Source organism: Micromesistius poutassou, assembly GCF_964030765.1.
Source record: "Micromesistius poutassou genome assembly, chromosome: 12".
Classification (NCBI taxonomy): Eukaryota; Metazoa; Chordata; class Actinopteri; order Gadiformes; family Gadidae; genus Micromesistius; species Micromesistius poutassou.
The window spans coordinates 12,339,922-12,356,176 of record NC_140282.1 but is presented as its reverse complement, the minus strand read 5'-3'; the positions used below and the strand labels follow the sequence as shown (position 1 = coordinate 12,356,176).

Here is a 16,255-nt window from a genome sequence, read left to right as displayed (position 1 = left end):
AGAAAGAACTTTGAACAGTGGTCTACTGTCATTTTTGAACTCCAAAACTTTGACTATACATTCCTAAGACCACTCTGTTGTAGCTACTCCAATTGTGATTGTATGGTTGGATTGTTTCCAGCCTTACTTGTAATTCTCAATAAAAGTCCATACTAAACCACTCTAAACCAAATGTAAATGTCCTTTCTAGGTAGTCCAGCATGTGTTGGCCAGACTGGAGGAGACCCTGGAGCCGAGGTGTGTCCTGAGGGAAGCAGGTGCATTCTCCTCCCTGCACCTCCAACGCCACCTGCTCCACCTGGTGGCTCTTGCCGCGGCCCGGCTGCGTCCAGATGAGGAGTCTTCTCATCAGCATAGAGAGGTCTTTATTGATTTCTATATTATATATTTCTATATTATTATTTGATTATTATTGCTTAGTAGTAAATAGCAAGTGTTGAAATAATAATTTCTAATTGACTCTGAATCAGGTGGTGGCAGCCCTCCGCCCTCTCCCTCCACCGTTCATCATCAGCTCCTCTGAGTCCACAGGACCTCCAGGAGCTGTTGGTCCATGTAAGATGAATAAAGTACCCATTTAATCTAACCTAAGCAAAAAAAAAAAATCGAATCTGATATGACAACACTAGATTGTCTTTTATTTTTTCTCACAACCTACAACGTTCTGCAAGGGATCAATGCAGTAAGTTTTAAGATGATAATTCCCAGTCCTACCATATTATGTTTTTGTGAAGAACCATGTGATTGCATGAGGTTTCTCTATTGATGTGGTTGTTAACTATGAACCCTTCTCCAGTTGACCATAGTTACCCTTCGCATCCTGAACAACAGCCCAGGGGTGGCTGTGGATACCTGCCCTCCACTTCCAGCGTGCAACACCAGGCACCTCCTCCCTGACCACAGGGAAGACCTCCTCCCTGACCTCTGTTGAGGACAGGGAGGAACAAGAGGATGACCACAACATCTGCCACTCTGCTGGAGGTCCCTCTGGTCCCCGAGGGCCATGTCAGGGCCTTCAAGGGGATGTTTGTTCCTACGGAGCCGGTCGCCACTCAACCTGAGAAGTGGAGGAAGAAGTGGTACTCTTGGTTCAGAGGACTGTTTGGTTGTTGCAGGGGCCAATTAGAATTAAAAAAAATAATAATTTGTACATTTTGATGGATTTTGATTTGTGTATTTATTCTAACTATTGTGATTATGGTAAATATCTCCTGACATATGGTACCTAAGTATTTTCTTTATTGAAGATACCTCATTATTATGCAAATACCTTAATATTATATAATTTATGTTTTTTTGTATGTTTAACTAAGAATTGCTTACTGATACTTGTGTTGTTCCGAGTCAGACGTAGTAGTAACCTAATTATCATTAGAGTCTGCTTTAAGAAAAAGAACATACTATGTCAAGATCATGATCCAGATGCCACTACAACGGAAGCCAGCTTCCAGCATTGGCAGTTCTGTGTCTTGGCTGGTTACATTCAACCAGTCTTTGCAAGTGATTAGAGCATGGAGCATGTGTTTGTTTTTGCCCTGCCACTGTCTGTTCAACGCAGTAATTCAGACGGAAAGCACCTGTATTTGATGCAGTGACATCGGTCAATTTAGTCTACGGAATCAGGTAGAGTCATCAGACTGTCAAATAATGTTTATTACAATTTACTATTTATTCATGTTCGGTGGTGAGATTATACTTTATTCATGTTGACTGATGAGATCATACTTTATTCATGGTAAATGTGGTGAAACTAGTTAATTCATGTTTAGTGATAACATTATACTTTATTAATACTAAATGTGATGAGATTATACCTCATTTATGTTAGTGTGGTGAGATTATACTATCACGCTCAGAAATCATTACAAATCATGATTTGTTTTGATGTTAAAACAAATTAATATAAATTCAAATTAAAGTACACATACTAGAAATGCTAAAAATCAAAAAAATTGTAAAAAAGTATATATTTCCGGTTCACTTTTGACTGGAGACTTTGGAATCATTGGTAGAGAGCGAAGCGTTCTTGGCCTCCTTGGCTCTCTTTCTCTCAATCCTGGCTAAGCCAAGAATCCAGCAGAAGATGAAGACACCTAGAGCAAGGTACACACAAATACACCCGACCACGCACACCGATTAAAAACTAAACACAAAAACACATCAAATAAATCAAACCAATGCCATTTTCACTGAAATAAGTCATTCAAGCCGGAAACAGACCTTGTGTTGAGTTGAGAATGCAGAAGAGATACAGGATAGGGTAGTTGACGTATCCTGAGCCCAGGAAAGCCAGACCCCATGTAACCCCGAGAAGGCAGGTGAGACCGATCACGGTGGAGGCGTTTCGGCAGCCCAGCCCTGACCTGGCCGGAGTGGTCACCATGCAGCAGATGCGAACAGCCACGATCAGCAGGATGCCAGAGTTGAAGATGAACACCAGGCTGATGTACACCACATTAGTTGCATAGAGGTAGGTACTGTCCATGATCCAGCAGCTGTGGAAACAGAACATGAGGTGGTAAAGGGGACTAGTTGGATCAGTCCATTGGGAGAGGAGGGTCACTGCTGTTTTAAATCTGAAGATTAAAGGCTGAACTGTACTTCTTAGGTATAGTCCTACAGCGTGGGTCATTATGTCACATTATGTAATTCATAATTTGGCCTTTATCAATCCACTTAGCTTGCCCTCTGTTCTGTGTACAGTTCTGTCACCGTGCGTACACTCACATGCTATTGGTTTGGTTGCTGTCAAGCATGGTTAATGTTGACAAGCCATAAATATGTTTGACATCCTTCAAACTCCACGTTACACCAACAACGACAGCAGGGATTCCTAGGAGAGACAAACTCAGTTTAGTGATGATTGCGATGACACTCAGATGTCTCTGATCCGTATGCTCAGAAGACGCTCTGGTCTGGGGTGCCTCGTAGAAGCCAGAGGGTATGATTACTACCAGGGAATTTAAGGTTAATGGCTGGGTGGATGAGAGGAAATGATGTGTGTTGCAGCAGGCTTTATACAAGGGGGAACAGAAACATATTAAGTTATAGTTGAAAATTCCCATTGCGAGAGAGTGCCAGTTGCCACACACACAAAAAATGCAGAAGTGGAGGAAGTTTACGGATTTAATTTGGTATAAAAAATATGACAACAACCAAATAACAAATGTTAATTTATAGTTAACGGAGCTGTAGGTAAGATTTAATAGCTATCATTTGGGAAATATTGTCAACCAAAATTATGTAGAATGCTACCGGCTAATATCTGGTCAATCAGGGCATCTCTTCCTTGATTGTTTCGAGCAATCCATCTTGCCTGTCCATTTATATCTTGTCCGTCTCCCCCACAGGTGTGTGAATGCAAAAATTTGAAATGCCTTAACGTAAGACATTTTTTCCTCATTATTTGTCTTCAAAACCTCACTCACACTTCTGCAATCTCTCTTTACAACTCTGATACCATACCTACAGCACCTTTAATTTCTTATGTTTGTGGTTCCTTTGCAGTTCTATACTCACCCCAGCCAAACAGAGAGAGCTTTAGCAGGTAGTGCTTGTATTCAGTGTTGAACACCTTGATCAGCATCAGGTACAGGTGCAGACCCTCGACGGCCAACCAGCTGAACGTGCCTAGCAGGGAATAGTGTACGAGGGTCGCAATGAGCCCACACACCCAGGCTTGGTCCAATGTGGCCCCCCACTCGGTCAGCAGGAAGGAGGAGTTGAGCAGGAACAAAGCTCCACTCAGGGACACGTGGATAAAGATTGAGGGTTCCTCCCTCTGCTTCCTGGTGGAGATAGGTCTGTGGTTGGTGCTGTCCATTGATGTTGTGCTTATGTTGTTTGTTGTTTGATGGTTTCAGACCGGCTTCACAGCTTTTTGGTTGCTAAGGCATGCTCGTGTTAAGGTAGCATTCACCGTTAATCCCCAATGAACAGTAAACCATTGATGGAATGATTGTATTTGTTAGTTTGTTTTTCAATAATAGTCAAGATAAATAAAGAAAGGAAAGCCCTGCCTAACAGATTGCCAATTATCCTTGACTGACTTTTTTGTGATCGACAATAGTTTGACACATGAAAAAATAAGATCCAGGATCGAAAGTAGCCTAATATGGATATGATGATGATGATGATGGGCAAGGTCATCAGGCATTGGTGTGGTTTAGTCTTGCCTCAACTAGAAACATGTCTTAAAAGCTCTGAACAATGTGGGAGTTTTTTAATAATGAAGATTGAAGAATGCAAACTTACCTTGTGATGACATACATCATGAGGGATAGAGCGGAACAAAAGGCAGAAAGGCCACAGCCTATGTAACTGATGTAAGACAAAATTTCCCAATGTATTTTCCCAATAGGTTGCTGAATCTGTTGGGCCATCAGATAACACAAATCAGAGAGGGTAAACATATGAAAAAGGGTATTTTTCTCTGTTGCACATTTGCAATTTCATGATGTTATGTTTTCACCAAGAGCACAGAAAAGGCTGTTGTATGGGTGCACTTGCAAGTGACCACACTGGCATTCCTATAAGTGTGGCAGCCATCTGTCTTCCATTTGTAGTCTGAAGAGATAAACCGTAAAACACTCATTAGTCATGTGAGATACACACAGGAAACAAATTCCATTGGATATTGGAGCTGAGAACTCGCAGCATCAAAACCAAAATCCTCTTCTCCAAAACCCACAAGCTAGAAATAAATACACATGCTATTGTTAGATGGGAAACACATAAGCATAGAAATACACATATTCACTGGCCTCTATTGTTATAATAGTCAAAGTGAACATAGATACCCACTGTCTTCATCCAAATACTGACATTGTAGCCCCGAATCATTCTTCTGAAAAATCGTTTTTGGAAACCAATTTAAAACAGGTTCAAAGTAGTTTTTTGCTCTTATTTTCACATTAGAATGAAGGAACAATCAACATAGTAGAATAAAGTGTTCCTTATAGCTATGTTAAGCAAGCTACAACAATTTATTTGGGAGTTTAATCAAATGAAAATATTTCAACTGCGATTAATGTACATGCAACTTACACAATTTTGGAGAGGGAAGATAATTTCAATTGGGGTTTTGAGGTTTGAAAGAGATCTCTCTCCTAGGAACTCTATCCTAGACACAATGGAACAGATGTTCTCTTTATGGAGCTACAGGGGAAAACAGCATTTTGACACAACACACTTGGTTAATAAACAACAACAACAGCTAAAAGCATGTGCAATTGAGACTTTGATGATGGACGACCTTGTAAACCGGACATGAAACATACTTGAAACTGTTCCGTCGACTCGTAGTTCACCAAGTTGACAATCCTTTCATCTTCATCGATTTTTTGCAGATCTTCTTCAGGTAAAGCCACTGTAGGTTGACTAGGATCACCTAGCTATTGGGTAACATTGTAATGGTTCCAGCGTACCGTTCAAAATAACATAAATGTTCATCAACACATAGACTTATACAAAACACATTACAATGTTGCCCCGAAGCCCCATACAATGAACCCTATGACACTACATTTACATATGACATTTTATTGCACATACAATTTGTTTATATCACACTATAAATGTTTCCTTCACATACAGTTATTGGTAACACTTCACAATAAGGGTACAATAATTATTGTCTATCTAACATTAGTAAATGCAAAAATAAGCATTAATTAACAATTAACAAAGAGTTAATTAACAGTTAACTAATTGTCTGGCGATAATTTACTAATGGTGCTCATGTTAATCAAAGTGTTAAATTATTAATTATTTGACATTGTTTGAGTTAAAGTTAATCCTAACTCCCTGTTAATAACCAGGCCAATACCCCCATGTGATTTTTGTACTCTTATTGTAAGGTGTATTGTAAGTGTTACCCAGTCATTTACCACAGTAATAACCATTATCATTCTCGCCTTGTTCTTTATTGTGTTATTATAAACACAGTGTATTAATAAGTAAGCACATTGTTCTATTTAAACAAAGTTTGTCCAAATGAATGGCACATCTATGTACACACTTCTTAACCCGTCTGTACCTGAGAAACCTCAATGAGATTGCCTGTGCCTGTTGAGGTTGAGGTGAGGTTTCCATCACCAATGGCGAAGGTGTTGAATGCCATGTACTTCAGGTCCAACTTGCCAAACTGTCCCATAGTGTAGTTTGTCACACTCATGATTTTGTGGATTAATTTGAGCTCCACTCTGTAGCACAGCATAGAACATGAACATACGTATACCAATGTCTCAAAACATTGGGGTCGGGTCTTACAGTTTTAACGTTTCTTGTATGAAGATAAAAAAGATTATTATACTCTTGTTTTCTTGTGAATTAATATATGACATAAGACATTAGAAATACTAAAGTACAGAGCAGGGGGGTGGCATGTCCATAACTTACTTTAAGAAAAGCCTCTGCAGATATTGCTCTTGTGAAAAAAGGTGAGAGCACATTAGTCGTAATAGGTGTATCTCCACCATTGACTCTCTCCAAAGAGTTGAATTGTTTACATTCTGCAGGATATGTTCGGTCTGATTCCTATTGCAATCGTATACTCTGCAATTCCCATCTGGGAGGGAAAAAACAGAGAGAGGGAGGAAGAGAAAATAGATTTATGACAAAATAACGTATTCTGTCTATATTATTCTGTCTACGTGATGGTGAAGGGATAAATTAAGAAGGAAGGTGAAACAGAGCTTGAACAGGTCTCTCCATATACTCACATGAAGTTATGTTGAAATGACCGAAGTTCTGTGTGTGATGAACTGGGTGACAAACATTTGACTCGTTGTCAAACAGTTGAGTTCCATTTAACATATTGGTGCAGATGATGAAGCAAGGCTGGGACTCTTGCATGCACATGATGTGCTTGTTGAGCATTTTATCGGGGACACTGTAATTCCCTGTAGAGTTAAAGTATAACTCCACATGCACCTCTCCGTTTGAAATATTCAAACACACTGAACACAGAGACAGAAACGGAAATTTAAACACTGAAAGGGATAATGGCAAATGGTTGCTGAACCCAATAGAAAAATATGTTGTTTTTAACAATACATTTACATTTCTGATAAAACTGAACTGCAATATCAGCCTACTACATATCTCAAGTTAGAACTTTACATTTCACCATACCTTGATCGGACAGGATTCCTGGAAGAAGCAGTAGAACCAAAGACAGAGACATTGTACTTCCTTTAAAATAAATAACTGAAAACATTATATCAATTAGTTATCAGCTTATGTCTTCACTGTTGCTGACAAAGTAAATTCAAGGATTCAGAACACAAAAACATTGATGAAAGAAGTGCATTTTGTTTATTTAACAACAACAGTTATTTGGCCTTGCAAGGTTTACCACCAAACATGCAGCACATCTCCAACAAATATCTACCATATCATATATATTATTATTCTACAGATACAAAGACCAAACAAAGACCAAACAATCATATTAAGGTACTGGTACTTACAAATACATTTACCTTCAGGCTCAGACCCCATGTTAATAGTAGCCTTTAACTTACCCAACAACTATTCTTGCAACTGTGGTTCCCTGAAAATAAATATTTGCATATGCAAATATTATGATGAACCAATAGCTTGATGGTTCAACTCATAGCTTTCATTGCGGAAAATATGTATAAGGGACATGAAGGATTAGACATGGTAGAGAGTATACTGTATATCGATGATGCAGTTGCCTTTAAACTTTTTCCTTTTCCAATCTGAAATCGAAAAACACCTGATAATAATAAATATAAAATTTCTAAAAATAAAAATAGCATTCCTGATGTTTTGCTTTAACTGGCTGATATACACAACATTGTTTCAACTGACCAATGGACTGAGGTCTACACAATGACACAACTGAGCAATACAAAACTAAATCAACTAAAAATAAATTACTAAATGCCCTGGCTTACAACCTAAATCATCTTATTTCCCTTTTCAACATCATGACTTTTAAATGATGACCCAATAATAATAATAATTATGATAATAAAAATAATGGTAAAATTATACATTAGACTTTTAATTAGGTGTCTCAAACATGCTTTATATACTGGAAATCCACAAACCTAAGAAGAACCTCTCACACAAGTAAAAAAAAAAAAAAAAAAGTATATTCCTAGCCTATTCCTGTTTTTCCTACTAATACAAAAAGTCTCAATTTGTGGAAGTGTTTTTCTCAAGGTATTTTCAACAATGGTGCCATTATTACATGTATATGACGTGGTTCACGGGAAGAGGAACATACCTTAATAACACCACAAAATAATGAGATAGGATAAAAGAATAAGATGCAAATAGCGTGCAAATAGCGCCAGCATTCTGAAACTTCCGCAATAGTACAATAAAGGCACTATAGTCACATCCTCAAACACACTCTTTTAAGGTGTGCGAGCGTGCTATATTGTGGTTAATTTCAGTTAATTCTCTTTTTTTGGTTTTCCTGTTAAGTATTTAAGACTTAATTGGTTATTTGGTTATTGGTTGCAGTTATAATATTGTAGCCACAGGATTACACCTTTCGTTCGTATGTTTCCTAGCATTAGGCCTAATGTTCATTGTGTCACTTTAAAGGTCCCATGGCATGCTATATATAGATATCTAATGTAATATATATTATCACGGCCAAAAGGCGTGTGCGCCTCCGGATGATATTATGAATCTCAAACGACTGCTTTGGGTTCTCCGACGTCTCTCGTTCTTCCACTTCCACATCAATCTGAAGTACAGACTGAACCGCGACATGGAGGAGAAAGGTATTGTTGCCATTTGCGACTCCCAGTACTTCCACAACGAGACTCGTAGTGGGTTATCTCGGCCACAGATTAAGGAATTGGGGGAAAGGAACATTGGCTTTGACTCCCTGAAGCCCAGATTGAACCACGATTGTTGCCCGGGATTGTCTCCCGCCGGAGGCCTGGGCAGCGTCGCCGGGGCCCCACCACCAGGGCCCCACCGCCAGGGCCGCACCGCCAGGGCCCCACCGCCAGGGTCCCACCGCCAGGGCCCCACCATCAGGGCAGCGGCGCCGGGGCAGCGGCGCCGGGGCTCCACTACCGCTGGGCTCCACTACCAGCGGCGGTGGAGCCCCGGTGGGCTGCACCGCCGCTGGGCTCCACCGCCACCGGGGCTGCACCCCCGACGGGGGCTTCACCGCCGCAGGGGAACCACCACCGCAGGGGAACCACCACCGCAGGGGAACCACCACCGCAGGGGAACCACCACCGCAGGGGAACCACCACCGCTGTGGCACTACCGCTGCTGTGGCACCACCACCGCTGTGGCACCACCACTGCTGTGGCACCACCACTGCTGTGGCACCACCACTTTGGTGGCCCGCCACATTGGCGGGCCAAATTCTCTGGGCGGGCAAAGCAGAGAAAGGGGAGGTAACCTGGCCCCTTATGACGACATATGGGGGCCAAATTCGAAATCGGTGTGTCTGAGCTTTCATTTTCTCAAAGGCGGAGCAGGCATTTCTAGCCACTGGGGGACCATAGGCAGGCTAGGGGAACTCATAGTAATGTTAGAAAACCTCATAAAGTGAAATTATCATGCCATGCGACCTTTAAAAGCGATTTTATTACGTTTAAGTGTCTTGTAAGTGTTATCCATGATTGTTCAGTGTTGTTTAATTGTTGGTTATTATTCCTCATTTATGTTGTTAAACCAGTATTGACATTGTTGTTTGGTTTGTTGACCCCAGTGTTCATTTTCATGTCAACTATGTGATTCAGTTTTGCTGATAAATAAAGAGACTCTGCACTGACTTCCGCATAAAAAATATCTAAAAACGATATTGAGTTGTGTACTTCCATATGCAAATTGTTTCGAACCCAGAGAAATACGTCTTTTTATCCCACTCCATTGTACACGCAGTTCTTAGCCTGCTTTTTACTGTTGTAGAGCTAGTGGAATAGACTTCTACAAAGCGACTTGCATTCAATGTGAACGTTTGGAAACGTGTGACGTCTCCAGTTGAATACAATTTTTGCCATGCTATTTTCCAGGTAATTGTGCTTTGTAATTCGCTTATTGTGTAGAAATAGGAATGAGGAATGGCTCCATTGAGAGGAGTGCTGATGCCTGACAAAGCTGAAGTTGGATCCCTATCCACAGCTAGTGATGTGCGTCCAGGATACGTGTCGATTTTTTCGAACATCGTTTTATTAATGACAAACTGGTTACCACTGGTACTGTGACTGTGAAAAAAAAGTTGCAATTTGTAATCTATTCTGTGTTATGCCATATATCATGGTCTAAAAAAGCCAGCTCCATATTCGCATTAAACTTACATTTGCATTAAAATTACCCCTCTCGGAGGTCAGTCCCTCAGTCCCATATTTACATTTACATTTAGGGCATTTAGCAGACGCTTTTATCGAAATGGGCCGTAAGGTTCTATGAAAGATATTTAGAGAACCTCTAAGGGAAAACATTTTTGTTGAATCGCCAGCAGAGGGCGACAGTACATCATTATTCCCATAGATGATCAGAGAGGGCTGAAAGTTGAACGATGTGCCGCGAATTTTTATAAAATAAAATAAATGTACGTGAATGGAGGCCATCCGCTTTAGGCCGACATGCAGTCCAACCCAGTATGTACTGGTTGCGACCACTGTCACACCTGGCTACGGCCAGTTGGTGTAGTGATTAGGCCTACAGTAAGAAACAGAAAAAAGCTAAAATACATTAACTGCACCAAACAGGAACAGCGCATTTATAGGACACGTGACAGGGTTCGTCGCAGTAGCCTATGCAAGTAGGCAACTCCGATTCAAATCAAACAAGCACACACAGTCCTACACAGTCCACAGGCGAGTGCCCCCCCCCCCCCCCCCCCCCATTGCCCTCATCACAGATGGATGACTGGTCCTTCGCTAGGCCGTCAGTTGTGAAGGGATTGAGTTGATTGACAGAGGCAGATGTGGTGACGGTATCCTTTGGGCGGTTTGTTTCATCCACTTGCTTACAGGGCACAAACAAAGTGTTCAAAGCAGCGGACGCCACGATTTGGATAGGTTGCTACTTTTATCTGTAGCTGTTTGAAGTCTAAGGCATGTTATTATGACAAATTGGGGATGGGGGGGATAATTGGTTATAAAGATAAAGAATTTCGCCTATAAGCAACTTATTTGGCAGCGTCAGCAAAGGTTTAAAAGCTTCCCCGGCCTAGGTGTTTTGTAAATTATATCAGGGGGGATTCTGCGGAGAATCAAATGGCTTATATAGCCTACCCGAAGGCAGAATCGAAATGAAGATTTAAACGTTTCTGTTTCTTCTTCTTCTTCTTCTTCTTCTTCTTCTTCTTCTTCTTCTTCTTCTTCTTCTTCTTCTTCTATAGGCCAACTCAGAATTTACCGTTTAGCGGGTAGCATAATTTATAAAAAATGTAAAGTGACACAATTGTTTTTGATAGCAGCTAATGGATTGATGTGATGACTAAAAACAGAGACAGCTAATAAAAAGTTTTAAAAAAGTGAAACCTCGAGCCAAAGAACAGTTTCTCAAATAATAGATAGCCTACTACTTGTCTGGCCACTATGCGGGGGTTGGGTCATTGGGACAACAAGGTCCCAATGACACAACCCATGAACGACCACCACATAAACAAGGGGACCGGATGCGGGATCTTTAAAAGGCCTATCGGGACATCTGAGTTGATGACAGGTGCTCCCCTCCCAAGTGACCCAAGTGTTGACGAACAGAAATACGTCCGCTTCAACCAAAACACCTATTCAAATAAAAAGTGTTTAAAAAGTGACAGACTAGATGAAAATAGATGAGCCTAGGTTCTGTTTCTAATGCGGGATGGCCAAATTGTGCATATTCTATTTGTAACCCCGTCGGAAATGTACGCGTAATATAGGCGTAATAATAAAGTGCACGCGGTATTGCGCCGCAGGCGAGAAGCGTGAATCGCACTCATTGGGGGCCTGGCTTTCCCCTCCCTCTCCCCTCCCCCTCCCCCTCGTCCTCCCCCTCCCTTCCCCTCCCCTCCTCGTCCTCCTCCTTCCTTGTGATAGTAGCGCTGCTGCAGAAGTGGAATATTGTCTCCGGTAGTTCCACCAGCTTCGAAACACCGCATTCCTTACACGGAATACACTCTACACTTCCATCGCAGGAGACGTCCCAGAACGCTCCCTAATGGACGAGACCAGAAGAATCAGTACCCGGTAGAAAGGACTTGGATTTAAAGGCAATAAATCATTATATGGTTTTTGTTGTTGTTGTTGTTTTTTAAAGAAGAAGCACGGTTTCCGTCTGCGCGCGGCGCGGAACCAAACGCCGATCAGCCGCTACTCATGTGCTCTGTCAGCTGCAGCCAACTTTGTACTTTTTCACCGCCCTGTAATGTTCTGCAACTTTTACCAAGAGCGCAAGAACACCGCGATTGCCTGTTCTGGACCTGACGCGAAACAACGCTCGTGTGAGTGACAACCTTTTTTTGAGGGGTGCATTTTTTTTTCGTCAAAAACTGGAGCGGAGTTGTGCATGTCCGTCACGTGGTTTGATATCACGCACGCCTTAAAACAGTGTGTGTGATATTCAAGGGAGTCAAGGGTGTGACATTCACTTTGTCCGGTGGTCGTCCATCGCCGGCTGGTTGGTCGGTCGGTCGCGGTCCGGCTGCGGGACAATGGGCTCCTCCTCGTGGGACAGCCGGCGGTGGTTGCTCCGGAGACGGACTCTCGTGCTGCTGTGGCTGTGCGCGCTCGGGACGCTCGAGGCAGAGGATGGCTCGTTTAACGGAGAGGTAAACCACCCGAAAAACAAAGTACAGATTTCACCGTCATCCATGACTGCCCCCCCCCCCCATTAACCAACCACTTAACCACCGGATTTGCATCGCAGATAAAAAATAACTCAAATCAGTAACTAAATCAGAAAAAAAGAAGTAGGCCTATATCTTAGACGATAACATATGTACAACGATATAACAACAACAATGCTTTTGACGGAATTGTATATATTCTATAATAATAATTATATAATTGCAAAGTGAATAGAGTATGTGGTAAAAAAAAAAAAAAAAAGGCTAATGATGTATAATAACAGGTTACAGGTGCAATCAATTATTCCAGGATCGTTTCCCTCCAAACCCAGGCACACAAGCCCCCCTGGGCCAATCATGTAGGCTGACATGCCAAAACAATTTACCACTAATTAAACATTACATACATCACTCTACATCTGACTGTCTCCGCCAGGTCTGTGATTTCATGATGTAGGTGTGCCATTTGAAGGGAGTAGTCAGTCAAGTCCTTACCCTAACTTACCTATTACGTGCTTGGGACACTTTTCTCGCTGCTTTTGGAGTTCCACTCGCTAGTTTTCAGACAACATTTGATGAAAAATGTAGCTGAGGCTCTTCTGCCCCTTTTTGAGCTGTGTTTGTGTGTGTGTGTGTGTGTGTGTGTGTGTGTGTGTGTGTGTGTGTGTGTGTGTGTGTGTGTGTGTGTGTGTGTGAGAGATGTGTGTTGATAGACACACACAGATAAAGGCAGACAGACAGGAACACTCACAGGTCATTAGAGGGGAGCTTTTATTATCAACAAGGCCTGAAATTATGTGTGTGTGTGTGTGTGTGTGTGTGTGTGTGTGTGTGTGTGTGTGTGTGTGTGTGTGTGTGTCTGTGTGTGTGTGTGTGTGTGTGTGTGTGTGTGTGCGGGGGGGGCTACTATCTTTCTTGTCTGAACACGTCTTGATGACCATTAACATAGCTGTGTGTGTGTATGTGTGTGCGCACATATTGGGTGTTAAAGTGTTCTAAGGTATGTGTGCATATGTATCTGTGTGTGTGTGTGTGTGTGTGTGTGTGTGTCGGGGTGAATGTGTGTGTGTGTGTGTGTGTGTGTGTGGTGTCGGGGGAGTTCTACTGGTAATAAAAACAAAATAAAAACCTTTATACACAGATTCAGTCGCTGTGAGCCATATTGGCGACGCAGAAAGAAATAGTAAGTGCCTATACTCTTGTTTTACATGCAAGCTTGTGAAAATGAGCACAGACTGTCCTTATCTATAGTTTGTATTTACCAGTCTATACTGGAAACATCTTTGTCTTCTTTTTCTTTAGTCAGATAGGGACGGTTGACCGCATGAGTTCCCCCACACCAGTAGACACACAGTGTAAGTCCTCGGGTAGCGTTTCATCTATATATACATATATTCCTTTGTTTGCTTCTTATTCAAGTGTAAGATTTATTGCCCAAAGGCTGCATTGCACTCACACAATATGAAGTGACATAATTGATTCTGAAATCACTTTTTTAAATCAGTACCCTGAACAAGGATGGATGGATTTGCTGATACATGCAGAGATTTGGGTCTTGTGGTCTCGTGACCATGCAGTCCATGTAGAAGAAAAATGTAGGAGCCTTTTTCTACACATTTTCTGTGTATTCTCTGACTGGACATAGAGAGAGAGAGAGAGAGAGAGAGAGAGAGAGAGAGAGAGAGAGAGAGAGAGAGAGAGAGAGAGAGAGAGAGAGAGGAAAACAGGCCAAACAGGCCAAACAATATTGAGAGAGAGCCATAGCTCACCTTTATGATTTGTCCTGCTGGTCCTTTTCACTATTCAAGTCCTGATGCTAATCAAAACCCTCACTCCCGCTGGGACGTTTAGCACGTATGTAATAGTTAGACACATAGTTTACTGTGGAGAACAGGCAGGAAGGCCGTAACACAGCACGTTTTGGTTTATGAGACACGTTTTAAATGTGTGTTTTTGTATGTGTGTGTGTGGGTCAGGGTAGACGTGTGTGTGTGTGTGTGTGTGTGTGTGTGTGTGTGTGGGTGTGTGGGTGTGTGTGGGGGTCAACATATGTATGTGTGTGTGTGTGTGTGGGTGTGTGGGGGAGAGAGAGAGCTGTGACTTAAAGGCATTTGAGGTGGTGGTTAAACCTTGGAGTCAGATCTTTGCCAATCCAATTTGGGCCGAGGTGATCAGGGCTCCAACGCTACTTCTATATCCGTCTCATTCCACATCATCATCTGTTATCTGTCTCAGTCCGCCGCAGTACGATTGGCAGATGCAGGAGGGTAGGAGAGGAAGCCATCTTTTAGTAATAGTAACAGTAATCATCATGCGAAACAATCAGCAAACACAGAAACAATGTTATTTCTTGTTGAATCAATGCTTCTTGAAAGCAGAGTGTGTGATGCATCGGGCATCATCAAGTGAAGACACAAACGCAGCATTCACCAAGCGTTTTTGGGAGAAAAAAAAAGATTTTCGTCACATTTAGGCCCACACATCGGAGGACACAAAGCAACACAAAAACGTGTTTTCACGGTCTAAATTATCATGGTGTGATAAATGAATATTTGTAAAAGGTAAACCAAAAAGGGTTCTCACAGTCTGAACATTCATTGACAATACAGTAGCTACAGTTGTGATGTACTTGCAAACTAACATAGCAACCTTCAAATCATTTGTCTTGTCATACATTTTTCCCACGAAACCCATTCAAACACACAGACAGACAAACATTAATAAGAATCATATACCATAGTGGAGAAGATAAAGATAAGAAGAGGGAGAGCTACCTGAAGAGATGTAGAGATAGGGAGAAATCTATCGACATAGAGAGAAGGATAGATGGATGAAGTGGAAGATTGAGCTAAATCTAGATAGAACGGAGGACAGAGATGTAGACAGAAAGATAGATAGGAAGAACGAGATACAATTTGAGAGAAAGTTGAAGATGGGCAATCTGATTCAGCTGTGTAGCAGCATGTGACTGTTGAATGTAACAGCTGTTCTCAGAGTGACACACACACAAGCATCTTCACCGGCATGCTGGTTAAGGGACTGCAAGGCATCTTAGGAGATACAATAGGCCCTCCTGTCTGCAGAGAGTGGGAGAGAGGGGGAGGGAGAGAGAGTGGTGGGAGAGCGAGATAAAGAGATATAAAGTTTGTTGGAGCTGGGAGGGGGCTCCTAGTCTCTTCTTTCGGCAGAAAACAACCACCTGAGTGGATCACTTCTGCATTTGTTTGCCCAATATACCATACTTACTCTACTCTATTTCTCTCCCTCCGTATCTCTCTCTCTCTCTCTCTCTCTCTCTCTCTCTCTCTCTCTGTGTCTCTCTCTCTGTCACACTAGCGTTTTCTTCTCCAACTTCAGAAACACTGAATCGTCATGTAAATTTCGGCAAAGAGAACTTAACACATATATGATATATATCTGTGGGTCTATTTAATATGCGGCATTAACAAACATTGTTTGTTAATGTAT

General features: G+C 41.8%; 2 protein-coding genes across 2 annotated transcripts in view; one reads left to right on the top strand and one right to left on the bottom strand.

The window, feature by feature from the left end:
- Positions 1 to 4,459: 4,459 nt before the first annotated feature.
- Positions 4,460 to 7,186, bottom strand: LOC311356554 (uncharacterized protein; the record flags this gene model as incomplete). Its single annotated transcript, XM_084476346.1, has 8 exons — positions 4,460 to 4,566; positions 4,804 to 4,846; positions 5,047 to 5,157; positions 5,280 to 5,393; positions 6,038 to 6,203; positions 6,400 to 6,568; positions 6,723 to 6,959; positions 7,135 to 7,186. 8 exons carry the CDS (start codon positions 7,184 to 7,186, stop codon positions 4,460 to 4,462), a joined length of 999 nt encoding a protein of 332 aa, XP_084332472.1.
- A 4,876-nt stretch (positions 7,187 to 12,062) lies between these two features.
- mmp15b (matrix metallopeptidase 15b) overlaps positions 12,063 to 16,255 on the top strand; it is a 27,497-nt gene continuing 23,304 nt past the window's right edge. Inside the window, exon 1 of the mRNA XM_084476258.1 lies at positions 12,063 to 12,769. Within this exon, the coding sequence (XP_084332384.1) occupies positions 12,653 to 12,769 (117 nt within the window). The 5' untranslated portion in view covers positions 12,063 to 12,652. The remainder of the gene's footprint in view (positions 12,770 to 16,255) is intronic.